This window comes from Hyperolius riggenbachi, chromosome 2, assembly GCF_040937935.1.
Source record: "Hyperolius riggenbachi isolate aHypRig1 chromosome 2, aHypRig1.pri, whole genome shotgun sequence".
Classification (NCBI taxonomy): Eukaryota; Metazoa; Chordata; class Amphibia; order Anura; family Hyperoliidae; genus Hyperolius; species Hyperolius riggenbachi.
The window spans coordinates 335,841,019-335,856,090 of NC_090647.1; the positions used below are offsets into that span (position 1 = coordinate 335,841,019).

At 43.6% G+C, this 15,072-nt stretch overlaps 1 protein-coding gene across 3 annotated transcripts in view; it reads right to left on the reverse strand.

Annotated features, from left to right (window-relative positions):
• Positions 1-2,139: 2,139 nt before the first annotated feature.
• The window catches only part of LOC137544436 (promotilin-like), a 51,146-nt gene continuing 38,213 nt past the window's right edge, over positions 2,140-15,072 (reverse strand). For 2 of the 3 annotated variants that reach the window (XR_011025861.1, XM_068265512.1), the window contains 2 exons: positions 9,929-10,021; positions 2,140-2,366 (listed from right to left, as the gene is read on the reverse strand). Coding sequence is in view for 2 of the 3 variants with exons in the window: in XM_068265512.1 (XP_068121613.1) it covers positions 2,259-2,366; positions 9,929-10,021 (201 nt within the window). In the remaining variant the exon portion in view is untranslated. The remainder of the gene's footprint in view (positions 2,367-9,928; positions 10,022-15,072) is intronic. The other variant, XM_068265513.1, reaches the window with a different exon arrangement.

Consider the following 15,072-nt stretch of genomic DNA (forward strand, 5'->3'; position numbering starts at 1 on the left):
GAGTTTGCCTCTGGTAGGTTTGACAGGTAAAACAGGTCATGCCTGCTCAAATGTGTTTTACTTTAATAAACTTGAATTTAGAGTTGGGAATATAGCGAAAGTGGCTCACTTGATGGATCACAGGACCGCTACAAACACTTTATGCCCAGCTTGCAGCAGTCCCGCTGCCATCCACTGTCATCCAAATGATAGTAAATGGAAATAAGACTGTTTCAGAAATGGCCCTCTGTGCAGCTGTCAAGTCATCCATCAAGTGAGTTTTGCTGTGCTGCCAACTCTACATTGAAGTTTATTAAAGGAATAGCACATTTGAGTAGTTAAGGTCTGCTTTTTAACTCAGAATACATTTGTGGAATAAAATCCCTCTGGAATAGCATAATTTCTTCTCTCTATTGTAGAGACAGACAGGTGAGACAGCTGTAGTGTGAGACAAGTGATAGGAATTATGTGGTAACTGGGGTTGTCTACAGGTGATCAGGCCCGCATTATAAAATAAGACCTTTTGGTGTGTCATTAACCAACTTTTGCATTCCTGTCATGGTTGAAGCCTTGACAGGACAAACATACCTGATATTTAGACAGTCAGGGAGTGGCCTGAGCATCCTTAAAGAGACTCTGAAGCGAGAATAAATCTCGCTTCAGAGCTCATAGTTAGCAGGGGCACGTGTGCCCCTGCTAGACCGCCGCAATAGCGCCGCTAAACGGCGGTCCCTTTACCCCCAAACCCCCCACTGCGACACTTGGTCACAGACTTGGTCGCTCCTGGAGGCAGGGCTAACGGCTGCAGCCCTGCCTCCAGTCACGTCTATCAGCGGCGCATCGCCGCCTCTCCCCCGCCCCTCTCAGTGAAGGAAGACTGAGAGGGGCGGGGGAGAGGCGGAGATACGCGCTGACAGACGCGCGTGGGGCAGGGCTGCCCAACCAGGAAGCGCTCCCCCGCATTACGGAGGGGATTTGGGGGATCAGAGACCCCTGTTAAGCCACGGGATAGCGGCGGTTTAGCAGGGGCACACGTGCCCCTGCTATATATGAGGTCTGAAGCGAGATTTATTCTCGCTTCAGACTCTCTTTAAATAGGTTAACTTGTTAAGCTGGTGGCAATGAGCAGGTAAGGGTGAAGAGACTGCAATGTCCATAAATACCAATAAATGTCCACAATATAGTGCTTAAGCATCTAAAGATGTGAGTCCTCTGAATTTTGTAGAAAGAGAAAATGCATGTTTACAAAAGCCTTTCACTTGTTATTAAAAACAATAGAAAATGAGGTTTTGTTGTTGAATGTTCTATACCAATAATACAAGTAATACCTGCTAAGATGTTTCTTCAACCTCAGCCAGCAGGAAATGGGTTATATACATTACTGGCTGCCAGTTAAAATTTTGCAGTGGGTTAATCTCAAATAGTTGCCTATTTATGGAACTGGTCTTTGTGGAATAAGCACTATTTATAGATTAACAGAACTGAATGGGCATAGGATTTTTATTGGTGGACATAAGAGGAAATTGGTAATGACTGTTTAGTAAAAATGCCCATAGATGGGGAAATATTTCCCCAAGAATGATAGGCTGTGAAGAATCTGCCGACCTATCAACATCTCTGGTAATGTTTGTGGTAAAGCCATTTAATTTTGATTGGCCAATGACTACCAATTTTACCACCTCCATGTAGTATGAGGGCCATCAGATTTTGAATACTATAAGCTATTATATTACACAGCAGTGGTAAAATTGGCCAATTTTGATTGTCCAATGAATGGGCACTGTTATCACTTCCATGCAGTATGAAAGTTTAACAATTCTGCACTTTATTGTAATATAGAGTATCTGGCCCAATGTGACTAATGGTTGGCTGTAGAGCACACAGGGTGAAACCCTCATCCATTTTACACAAAGAGAAAAGTGTGATCTACTGTTGGTTGTTGGTTGGTAGATTGTAAAAAGATTTTACAAAATGTTGGAAGAACTTGGTCCTGCACCTTTACATTGTACGGCAATTGTAGATCAGTCTTGCTTATGTTCTTTGCTAAGTAGTTTAATACATTTTGAGTTGCTACATCCTCAATAAGCTAATTAGATTATACGGAATTGTAAAAAGAATGTTTTATAATTGGTTTGGCATTCAAGAAAATACATGAGTTCATGTTTTATATTTTATTCATTTTCTTCTCTAAAATGACAATGCTTTTATTATTGCTAAAGTTTGATTTAAAAAAACTCACAGATAGCCAAAACAAAATATATGGAGTATTTTTTGCTACATTAATTAGACTTTTGAGCTTCATCCCCAAACATTTCTTCAACAATATTTCTGTAGCTCTCGATCTGCTGTGAGTCCAGCTTAAGTTCAATCTCAACAGGGGCCTTTAGCTAATAAAAAATATAAAAGAACATTTTTAATAAGCAATGGAGCATATAGAAACATACTTATCGAAATACCACATTTCCAGATGTCAATAGCATACTGCAACACAATATTAATTATATAGCAGTCATGAATCTCACAAAAGAGACCTATATAAATGCAGCAAGGAAAAGAAGAAGTAATATCATGAAATTGTATCAACCTGACACATATCTCCAAATTCTAGCTGCAGATAAGAAAAGCCTAGTTACATACATATAGAGTTATCCACAGTTGTCAAAATAGGTATTCTAACTGAACATCAATGACTAATTAGCATGGAAACCATGTAAATAACACAACACTGGGCACCTATTGTTCAAGCCTTCTATCCCATATTAAGTGATACCTGGGGAGGTGTTTGCTATGAGGATAACCCATTTTTTGAAGGGAAGAGCTTGATCAACTCTACTAACCCAGCTTTGGTACCTAGGTAGTCCACTAGAAAGCCATTATGTGCAACCTCTTGCCTAGCCTGAAACAGAGTTTGGGTGAAAAAAATATTTATATTGTTATGCATTGATTAATCTGTGATTAAGTAGAGAATACACAATGTAGGGGAAATGTTGCAGGACACCCCATTTTAACATGCAGGAAATTTACAACCTGCTTCGAGAAGCTAGCAACTGGGGGCCACTCCCAAATTAAGTGGTAATATGATGGGGTTAGGCATTTACATTTGGGGCATTCAAAGGAAGTATTTGGATTCATTCTTGATAATGTGGCAGGAGTCATCTTGGACTGATCAATAATGTACAGTTTGATAAAAGGCTCCCTAATACATGGTGAGGCATCTTTGGGCTAGGGAACATATCATGTCTAGTTTGCCTTCATCAACACATCATAAATGAACGCTAAAAAAAATATATTTTTATCGGATTTCCCAACTGATATATGTAGCATACAAGTTTTATATTAAACTAGCTAAAACCACAAACTTGGTAGTTATTTACCTCTAGCGCAGTAAAGCTATATACATTACTTTTCAAAGCCACACATATAATTCTTCTTGTCTACAGAGCTTTTAGATCGTTTTGAAAATCAAAATACTGTGAAACAACAGGTAACACATGAGTGACTGGTATTGTGACCTCTGCACCTTGTCACTCTGCAGTAAGTATGTCCTACCAAATGCTATCTGACACTTTGCCCTGTGCAGTGGGCCGTGAAATTGTTTAATGAAATCTCAAAGCAGCAATGCCTAGGCAGTATGATGGATGCACTTGGATCCCACAATCAATGTCTGTGGGCCCCAGATCATTGGGTGAAAGCTTTCTACTGCTGGGTTGAATTTCACATTTTTGGATTTCAAGAAAATAGACCTCCAGCAGTTGGGAGTCCAATAAATATAGGATAGGGCAGGGCAGTGATCTGCAAACTTGTCTCTCCAGCTGTTAAGGGACTACAAGTCCCACAATGCATTTGCCTTTATGAATTATGACTGTGGCTGTCAGACTCCTGCAATGCATTGTGGGACTCGTAGTTCCTTAACAGCTGAAGAGCAAAGTTTGCAGATCACTGGGATAGGGGTGTCAAACAGTATGTCAAAAAAAGTCAGAGACTCTGCCCTCAAAGATTAACCACTTGAGGACCTAGGGCTTTCTACCCCTTAAGGACCGGCCACTTTTTTTCCATTCAGACCACTGCAGCTTTCACGGTTTATTGCTCGCTCATACAACCTACCACCTAAATGAATTTTGGCTCCTTTTCTTGTCACTAATAAAGCTTTCTTTTGGTGCTATTTGATTGCTCCTGCGATTTTTACTTTTTATTATATTCATCAAAAAAGACATGAATTTTGGCAAAAAAATGATTTTTTTAACTTTCTGTGCTGACATTTTTCAAATAAAGTAAAATTTCTGTATACATGCAGCGCGAAAAATGTGGACAAACATGTTTTTGATTAAAAAAAACCCATTCAGTGTATATTTATTGGTTTGGGTAAAAGTTATAGCGTTTACAAACTATGGTGCAAAAAGTGAATTTTCCCATTTTCAAGCATCTCTGACTTTTCTGACCCCCTGTCATGTTTCATGAGGGGCTAGAATTCCAGGATAGTATAAATACCCCCCAAATGACCCCATTTTGGAAAGAAGACATCCCAAAGTATTCACTGAGAGGCATAGTGAGTTCATAGAAGATATTATTTTTTGTCACAAGTAAGCGGAAAATGACACTTTGTGAGAAAAAAAAAAAAAAGTTTCCATTTCTTCTAACTTGCGACAAAAAAAAATGAAATCTGCCACGGACTCACCATGCCCCTCTCTGAATACCTTGAAGGGTCTACTTTGCAAAATGGGATCATTTGTGGGGTGTGTTTACTGTCCTGACATTTTGGGGGGTGCTAAATTGTAAGCACCCCTGTAAAGCCTAAAGGTGCTCATTGGACTTTGGACCCCTTAGCGCAGTTAGGCTGCAAAAAAGTGCCACACATGTGGTATTGCCGTACTCAGGAGAAGTAGTATAATGTGTTTTGGGGTGTATTTTTACACATACCCATGCTGGGTGGGAGAAATATCTCTGTAAATGACAATTTGTTAATTTTTTTTACACACAATTGTCCATTTACAGAGATATTTCTCCCACTCAGCATGGGTATGTGTAAAAATACACCACAAAACACATTATACTACTTCTCCTGAGTACGGCGATACCACATGTGTGGCACTTTTTTGCACCCTAACTGCGCTAAAGGGCCTAAAGTCCAATGAGTACCTTTAGGATTTCACAGGTCATTTTGAGAATTTTCGTTTCAAGACTACTCCTCACGGTTTAGGGCCCCTAAAATGCCAGGGCAGTATAGGAACCCCACAAATGACCCCATTTTAGAAAGAAGACACCCCAAGGTATTCCGTTAGGAGTATGGTGAGTTCATAGAAGATTTTATTTTTTGTCAAAAGTTAGCGGAAAATGACACTTTGTGAAAAAACACAATTAAAATCAATTTCCGCTAACTTTTAGTCAAGTAGTCTTGAAACGAAATTTCTCAAAATGACCTGTGAAATCCTAAAGGTACTCATTGGACTTTGGGCCCTTTAGCGCAGTTAGGGTGCAAAAAAGTGCCACACATGTGGTATCGCCATACTCGGGAGAAGTAGTACAATGTGTTTTGGGGTGTATTTTTACACATACCCATGCTGGGTGGGAGAAATACCTCTGTAAATGGACAATTGTGTGTAAAAAAATCAAAAGATTGTCATTTACAGAGGTATTTCTCCCACCCAGCATGGGTATGTGTAAAAATACACCCCAAAACACATTGTACTACTTCTCCCGAGTACGGCGATACCACATGTGTGGCACTTTTTTGCACCCTAACTGCACTAAGGGGCCCAAAGTCCAATGAGTACCTTTAGGATTTCACAGGTCATTTTTGTTTCAAGACTACTCCTCACGGTTTAGGGCCCCTAAAATGCCAGGGCAGTATAGGAACCCCACTAATGACCCCATTTTAGAAAGAAGACACCCCAAGGTATTCTGTTAGGAGTATGGTGAGTTCATAGAAGTTTTTATTTTTTTGTCACAAGTTAGCGGAAATTGATTTTAATAGTTTTTTTTCACAAAGTGTCATTTTCCGCTAACTTGTGACAAAAAATAAAATCTTCTATGAACTCACCATACTCCGTACGGAATACCTTTGGGTGTCTTCTTTCTAGAATGGGGTCATTTGTGGGGTTCCTATACTGCCCTGGCATTTTAGGGGCCCTAAACCGTGAGGAGTCGTCTTGAAAGCAAATGTCGCAAAATGACCTGTGAAATCCTAAAGGTACTCATTGGACTTTGGGCCCCTTAGCGTACTTAGGGTGTAAAAAAGTGCCACACATGTGGTACCGCTGTACTCAGGAGAAGTAGTATAATGCGTTTTGGGGTGTATTTTTACACATACCCATGCTAAGTGGGAGAAATATCTCTGTAAATGACAATTGTTTGATTTTTTTACACACAATTGTCCTTTTACATAGAAATTTCTCCCACCCAGCATGGGTATGTGTAAAAATACACCCCAAAACACATTATACTACTTTTCCTGAGTACGGCGGTACCACATGTGTGACACTTTTTTGCAGCCTAGGTGCGCTAAGGGGCCCAACGTCCTATTCACAGGTCATTTTGAAGCATTTGTTTTCTAGACTACTCCTCGCGGTTTAGGGCCCCTAAAATGCCAGGGCAGTATAGGAACCCCACAAGTGACCCCATTTTAGAAAGAAGACACCCCAAGGTATTCCGTTAGGTGTATGGCGAGTTCATAGAAGATTTTATTTTTTGTCACAAGTTAGTGAAAAATGACACTTTGTGAAAAAAAACCAATAAAAATTAATTTCCGCTAACTTTTGACAAAAAATAAAATCTTCTATGAACTCGTCATACACCTAACAGAATACCTTGGGGTGTCTTTTTTTCTAAAATGGGGTCACTTGTGGGGTTCCTATACCGCCCTGGCATTTTACAGGCTCAAAACCGTGAGTAGTCTGGAAACCAAATGTCTCAAAATGACTGTTCAGGGGTATAAGCATCTGCAAATTTTGATGACAGGTGGTCTATGAGGGGGCGAATTTTGTGGAACCGGTCATAAGCAGGGTGGCCTTTTAGATGACAGGTTGTATTGGGCCTGATCTGATGGATAGGAGTGCTAGCAGGGTGACAGGAGGTGATTGATGGGTGTCTCAGGGGGTGGTTAGAGGGGAAAATAGATGCAATCAATGCACTGGGGAGGTGATCGGAAGGGGGTCTGAGGGTTTGGCCGAGTGATCAGGAGCCCACACGGGGCAAATTGGGGCCTGATCTGATGGGTAGGTGTGCTAGGGGGTGACAGGAGTTGATTGATGGGTGTCTCAAGGTGTGATTAGAGGGGGGAATAGATGTAAGCAATGCACTGGTGAGGTGATCAGGGCTGGGGTCTGAGGGCATTCTGAGGGTGTGGGCGGGTGATTGAGTGCCCTAGGGGCAGATAGGGGTCTAATCTGATAGGTAGCAGTGACAGGGGGTGATTGATGGGTAATTAGTGGGTGTTTAGGGTAGAGAATAGATGGAAACACTGCGCTTGGGTGGTGATCTGATGTCGGATCTGCGGGCGATCTATTGGTGTGGGTGGGTGATCAGTTTGCCCGCAAGGGGCAGGTTAGGGGCTGATTGATGGGTGGCAGTGACAGCGGGTGATTGATGGGTGGCAGTGACAGGGGGTGATTGATGGGTGGCAGTGACAGGGGGTGATTGATGGGTGATTGATAGGTGATTGACAGGTAATCAGTGGGTTATTACAGGGGAGAACAGATGTAAATATTGCACTGGCGAATTGATAAGGGGGGGTCTGATGGCAATCTGAGCGTGTAGGCGGGCGATTGGGTGCCCGCAAGGGGCAGATTAGGGTCTGATCTGATGGGTAACAGTGACAGGTGGTGATAGGGGGTGATTGATGGGTGATTGATGGGTAATTAGTGGGTGTTTAGAGGAGAGAATAGATGGAAACACTGCGCTTGGGTGGTGATCTGATGTCGGATCTGCGGGCGATCTATTGGTGTGGGTGGGTGATCAGTTTGCCCGCAAGGGGCAGGTTAGGGGCTGATTGTTGGGTGGCAGTGACAGGGGGTGATTGATGGGTGATAGGTGATTGGCAGGTGATTGACAGGTGATCAGTGGGTTATTACAGGGAAGGACAGATGTAAATATTGCACTGGCGAATTGATAAAGGGGGGTCTGAGGGCAATCTGAGCGTGTAGGCGGGTGATTGGGTGCCCGCAAGGGGCAGATTAGGGTCTGATCTGATAGGTAACAGTGACAGGTGGTGATAGGGAGTGATTGATGGGTGATTGATGGGTAATTAGTGGGTGTTTAGAGGAGAGAATAGATGTAAACGCTGCGCTTGGGTGGTGATCTGATGTCGGATCTGCGGGCGATCTATTGGTGTGGGTGGGTGATCAGATTGCCCGCAAGGGGCAGGTTAGGGGCTGATTGTTGGGTGGCAGTGACAGGGGGTGATTGATGGGTGATAGGTGATTGGCAGGTGATTGACAGGTGATCAGTGGGTTATTACAGGGAAGGACAGATGTAATTAATGCACTGGCGAATTGATAAGGGGGGGGGGGGGGTCTGAGGGCAATCTGAGCGTGTGGGCGGGTGATTGGGTGCCCGCAAGGGGCAGATTAGGGTCTGATCTGATAGGTAACAGTGACAGGTGGTGATAGGGGGTGATTGATGGGTGATTGATGGGTAATTAGTGGGTGTTTAGAGAAGATAACAGATGTAAACGATACATTTGGGAGGTAATCTGACGGCAGGTTTGCGGGCGATCTAATGGTGTGGGTGGGTGATCAGATTGCCCACAAGGGGCAGGTTAGGGGCTGATTGATGGGTGGCAGTGACAGGGGGTGACTGATGGGTGATAGGTGATTGGCGGGTGATTGACAGGTGATCAGTGGGTTATTACAGGGAAGAACAGATGTAATTAATGCACTGGTGAATTGATAAGGGGGGGTCAGAGGGCAATCTGAGCGTGTGGGCGGGTGATTGGGTGCCCGCAAGGGGCAGATTAGGGTCTGATCTGATAGGTAAAAGTGACAGGTGGTGATAGGGGGTGATTGATGGGTGATTGATGGGTAATTAGTGGGTGTTTAGAGGAGAGAATAGATGTAAACAATGGATTTGGGAGGTGATCTGATGTCGGATCTGTGGGCGATCTATTGGTGTGGGGGGGTGATCAGATTGCCCGCAAGGGGCAGGTTAGGGGCTGATTGATGGGTGGCAGTGACAGGGGGTGATTGACGGGTGATTGACGGGTGATTGACAGGTGATTGACAGGTGATCAGGGGGATAGATGCATACAGTAAACAGGGGGGGTGGTCTGGGGGGGGGGGGGTCTGGGGAGAATCTAAGGGGTGGGGGGTGATCAGGAGGGGGCAGGGAGCAGGGGGGGGGATAAAAAAAAAAATAGCGTTGACAGATAGTGACAGGGAGTGATTGATGGGTGATTAGGGGGGTGATTGGGTGCAAACAGGGGTCTGGGGGGTGGGCAGGGGGGGGGGTCTGATGGGTGCTGTGGGCGATCTGGGGCAGGGGGGGGAGAAATCAGTGTGCTTGGGTGCAGACTAGGGTGGCTGCAGCCTGCCCTGGTGGTCCCTCGGACACTGGGATCACCAGGGCAGGAGGCAGCCTGTATAATACACTTTGTAAACATTACAAAGTGTATTATACACTTTGTATGCGGCGATCGCGGGGTTAACATCCCGCCGGCGCTTCCGTATAGCCGGCGGGATGTTGCGGCGAGCGATCGGTGACAGGCGCCGGCGGAGGATCGCGTCACGGATGACGCGATCGCTCCGCCCATGCCCTTAGAAGGACCGCCGCCTCTGTGGGTGAGCCGGTCCTTCAGGGCTCCACTTCCCGGCCGCCTCTGTGCGTTAGGCGGTCGGGAAGTGGTTAAGCTCCATTACAAAAAAAAAGCAAAATAGCGTTCTCTTAATATTGAAAGCTATGTGTTCTAGTATTACAGTATGTAAGCATTTTATAGGAAAAACACAAGAGGATTTCCTACCTTTATAACATCTTCTTCTTCCAAACCTCCTGCGTCTCGTAGATTTCCTCCCTCTGATCTCTGCTGCAAGTACTTTTTGCACAGGCCTCCCTTCTTAAATAGGAAACACAAGAATAAGAAACTTAAGTTACTTTGATTAATGTTGTAACGCTAACCAAAATTTTGAATTTAACTTTAGATAAAATGAAATGGGTTTTGAACACTTTTTAGTTTCTCTTTTTTGGGGGGCCATCTTTGTCTTCTTTAAACTGAAGTATTCATACTTGCTGTGCAACTTGGACATTTGGTAAGTTTCTTCAACAAAGATTAGAAACAGTATGGAAATGTAGATTTGTATAGGTTTTTTTGCTGTCCCTCTCTTTCTTTTCCAGTGATACTATGAGCTTATGCTTGTAACACGTTAAAGATGTTGGTAGGTGATTTCTACCCAGTGGTGAAACAGACAGAAGTAGGAACTCATCAAAAAGAAGAAACTACTGTATTCCCTCACTCTAGCTGATGCTAAACAAAAAAAATTGTCTACAGTTAGGCTATAAAGCAAACATAAACTCTATTATTCTCCATTTGATACCATGACCGCCATGATCTACATAACCAAATAACAATACTTTACTAGTGCACAGTGTCATTTCACCTTCCTGATGTGTAAAATCTGCTCTCTGTGGCTTCAAGGGCATACAGAGATGAGCTGCATATTCAGGAGTGATGTCTCATAAGCAGGGGCGGCGCCAGGGGGGTGCAAGGGGGTGCTCGAGCACCCCCTAGAATTGTCCAAGCACCCCCAAAGCACCCCCTGGAGTGAACTGACTTCAGGCGTCTAAAAGACGCCAAGTCAGTTCACACAGCGGCAGCACGGAGCAGCAGGCAGGGCTACGGTAAGATGGCCGCCCGGAGCCCTGTTTTGCAGACTTCGAGTCTGCAGTGCATGGCTTCGGGCGGCCATTTTCCCGTATTCCTGCTCTCTGCATGCAGGCAGGAAGTCTCGTTGTGACGTCGGGAAGGAAGAGGATCGTGGGCGCGCGGGCGCTGCGCGCCACAATAAGGTCGGGACTCGGGACAGGAGGTCGGGAAAGAAGGTCTTCTGGCTGTAGGTGAGTAAATGGGTTTTTCTTTTCTTTTTCAGGTGATGCTGATTGTGCATATTGGGGTCATATCTGCTACGGATTGTGCATATTGGGGTCATATCTGCTACGGATTGTGCATATTGGGGTCATATCTGCTACGGATTGTGCATATTGGGGTCATATCTGCTACGGATTGTGCATATTGGGGTCATTTCTGCTACCGATTGTGCATATTGGGGTCATTTCTGCTACCGATTGTGCATATTGGGGTCATTTCTGCTACCGATTGTGCATATTGGGGTCATTTCTGCTACCGATTGTGCATATTGGGGTCATTTCTGCTACCGATTGTGCATATTGGGGTCATATCTGCTACCGATTGTGCATATTGGGGTCATATCTGCTACCGATTGTGCATATTGGGGTCATGTCTGCCACCGATTGTGCATATTGGGACCATATCTGCCACCGATTGTGCATATTGGGACCATATCTGCCACCGATTGTGCATATTGGGACCATATCTGCCACCGATTGTGCATATTGGGACCATATCTGCCACCGATTGTGCATATTGGGACCATATCTGCTACCGATTGTGCATATTGGGACCATATCTGCTACCGATTGTGCATATTGGGACCATATCTGCTACCGATTGTGCATATTGGGACCATATCTGCTACCGATTGTGCATATTGGGACCATATCTGCTACCGATTGTGCATATTGGGACCATATCTGCTACCGATTGTGCATATTGGGACCATATCTGCTACCGATTGTGCATATTGGGACCATATCTGCTACCGATTGTGCATATTGGGACCATATCTGCTACCGATTGTGCATATTGGGGCCATATCTGCTACCGATTGTGCATATTGGGGCCATATCTGCTACCGATTGTGCATATTGGGGTCATATCTGATAACGATTGTGCATATTGGGGTCATTGGACGTGTTTTTTGTTAAAATCTGCTCACATTACGTGTATTTTCTTGAGAAAACCTGCACAATTATGTGAATTTTCTGGGAAAAGGGTCACCAAAACTTGGGCCCTCTGTCTTTGCGTTGCAGTTTTAAAGGGAACCCGAGGTGAGAATAATATTGAGGCTGCCATATTTATCTCCCTTTAAGCAATACCAGTTGCCTGGCTGCCGTGCTGGTCCTCTGCCTCTTATTCTTTCAACCATAGACCCTGAACAAGCATGCAGCAGGTCAGGGGTTTCTGACAATATTGTCAGAACTGACAAGATTAGCTGCATGGCTTGTTTCTGGTGTAATTCAGTTCACTGCTACAGCCAAATAGATCAGCAGGGCTGCCAGGCAACTAGTATTGTTTAAAAGGAAATAAATATGGCAGCCACCATATCACTCTCACCCTGGGTTCACTTTAAATTACAGTTAGCCCCGCCCTCATCCGGTCATGACCACGCCCATTTTTTCGCCGCAGGTTGTAGCCACACCCATTTTTTGGCGTGGCGCGCTTTGCGCGCCGCAGGTCGTCAGCTCCCCCGGAAATTGGTCCAGCACCTGCATAGCACCCCCTAAAAAAATTTCCTGGAGCCGCCACTGCTCATAACAAACCACATTTGATCCCTTGAATTATCGCAAATACCTTCTGTTTTAGGAAGACAAATTATACTTAGCGTTGCTTTAGGATTGTCATCTAAGGCCTTCTCAGTGCAGACAGGACTCACTGAACAAGAGATCATAGCTACTGCTGATATTAAGGGCCCGTTCACACTGCACGCGTTTCCAGCCGCGTTTTGGAAACGCGTGCAGGTGGCCGATACGCACGACATCAGACATTGCATAGAGTGCAATGTCTGATGTTCACACTGCATGCGTTCCGGACCTGTGCGGTCCGGAAACGCATGCTGCACGCAGATTTTGCTAAAACGCGTGGCTGTCCCATTCACTTTTCAGTGATGGGATCAGCCACGCAACGCACACAAACGCGGATGGCCATGCGTTCGTACGCGTTGCGGTCCGCACGCGTTCCGCACGCATGGCCATCCGCATTTGTGATCTGAACGGGCCCTTAAGGGTTATATACTGTATGTATCTGCAACCTTCTAAATAGAAGTGTTTTTTTTTACCAAAGGTTAGACCCAGGCCAAACTTTCAGGCGCGGCTGTCAACACCCCACAATTGAAAGTCTCAACAGTAAAAGAAAGTAATTTCTTATGTAAATTACTTCTCCTATACAAGCAAAGCTATGCGTGGAATCCTCTTTGTGAGGGGAAGTTAGGAATAGCTTTTGTCTGCAAAAGAGTACAGGACTTCTTTGGCACTATGATTACTGCCAAAAGTAACTCTCTAAAAGTGTGGCAATTTTTTTAAATTGAAATTTTGTTTTCTTTTACTTATATTGTTCATTTTTTTTAATTAAAGTGTTGCTTTTTTAACATTTATATTTGGTCCTATTTTCTTTTTTTATTTCATTATTTCCAGTATTTTGTTTATTTTATGCTTCATTTTTTTAATTTATATTTGTAAATATTTTCTTTTTCTTATAGTTCATATTTTTTTTACTTTATTGTTAATTCTTCTAACACTACCGTCAATCTTGTGCGGATGACATCATCACGTCACAGATGCTCTGATCCTACGGGGAGAGGACTGGAGCAACTGGAGGGAACATTGGAGACGCAGGGGATAAGCAATCCAGACACCGCAGGCGTGACCCCAAGTTAGGCTCGGGGGTTACTGCTCTGAGCTGCAGATTTCTGTTCCCGAGCCTGGTTCAGGGTTACCTCTAGGAGGCTAAGACAAAGGGTGCACAATTATAAACCCATTCATAAACCTGTGTATTCCATTCTTGCTACAAACTCTTAAGGAATTTCCTGGAAATTTCTTATGCAGAACTAATATTTCAGTTATGCTTATTTATTAAAACATTCTATGTAAGAATTTGATCTGAATGAAGAAATCCTTGCAAATTCCTTGTGGAATCTGAGTTTGCTGCTTTGTAAATATGATGAGTAACGATATGATGGTAATGAGCTAAAACCAAGCTAGATGTTAAAAATAATGTACTCAGCACAGCTAAAGTCTCTGAAAATACATAGCGAGTTATGAAATGAGGCAGCAGAGAGAGCAGTAATGATGTGCGTAAATACATAGCAATTATTTACTTTTTACTGCAGTCAGATCAGAGAATTGACTTGTGATTGGTTGCGAAGCATTTCTGCAAGTTTTATCTTTTACTGGTAAAATAAACTCCATGACCTCACCATAAAACAATCATTAAAATGTTATCTAAATATGTATACTGTTGAAAATGATGCATTAGCCTCTTCAGTGCTTACTAAGCTCAGAGGAAAATGAACTATAACTAAATACCCCTACTTGATGGACGGAAAAAATGGTCCATAAAGCACTTATGCTGTGTCTGTGTTCATTTGCATCATGAGATTTCCTCAGTTAACTGTTCATCAGTAAAGATGGTCCATTTACTATAGAGATCAATGATCCTTGGATCAATCCCAGAACATGTTCACACATATCTCACCCTGTGTGATGGCAACATCAATAAGTTATTTAAAAAACAAAAACAAAACTGGCTATATGTTTTCATTGAAATAAAGAATGTCTGTTTTTAAAGCTCCACTGTGGGCTCAAGTGTTTTTCTAGACCTGTGTAAGCACTCAGTTTACAAAAAATAAAATCACTTTCACATTTTCTGCTTAGGACCTAAGGCAATGAATTCCTGCACTACAAACTGCTATCACTATAACCTGCAACCTTTCCTGAGGGATTGAGGCCCCCTGCACACTGCAAATCCGATTTGCGATTCCGATTTTCACTGGATGCTATCAAAACAAGAAGAAAACACAGAAAAACACAGCATTCAGTACCGGAATTGCATGTAGTGTGCAAGAGCCCTCAGTCAGAGCATTTCCCCTGCTGTCTAAAAAGTTGGATGATGCAATCCAGGTAGCAGCCAAACTCACAGAGCCTACTGCTAACTGCCTGTTCTCAGGGCTTCTGCTCACGTGATCAAAATTGCATGATCAAATTTTAGTTTCAGAAGCTTCTTTTCATATCAACCACACTAAGTGCTGAACTATT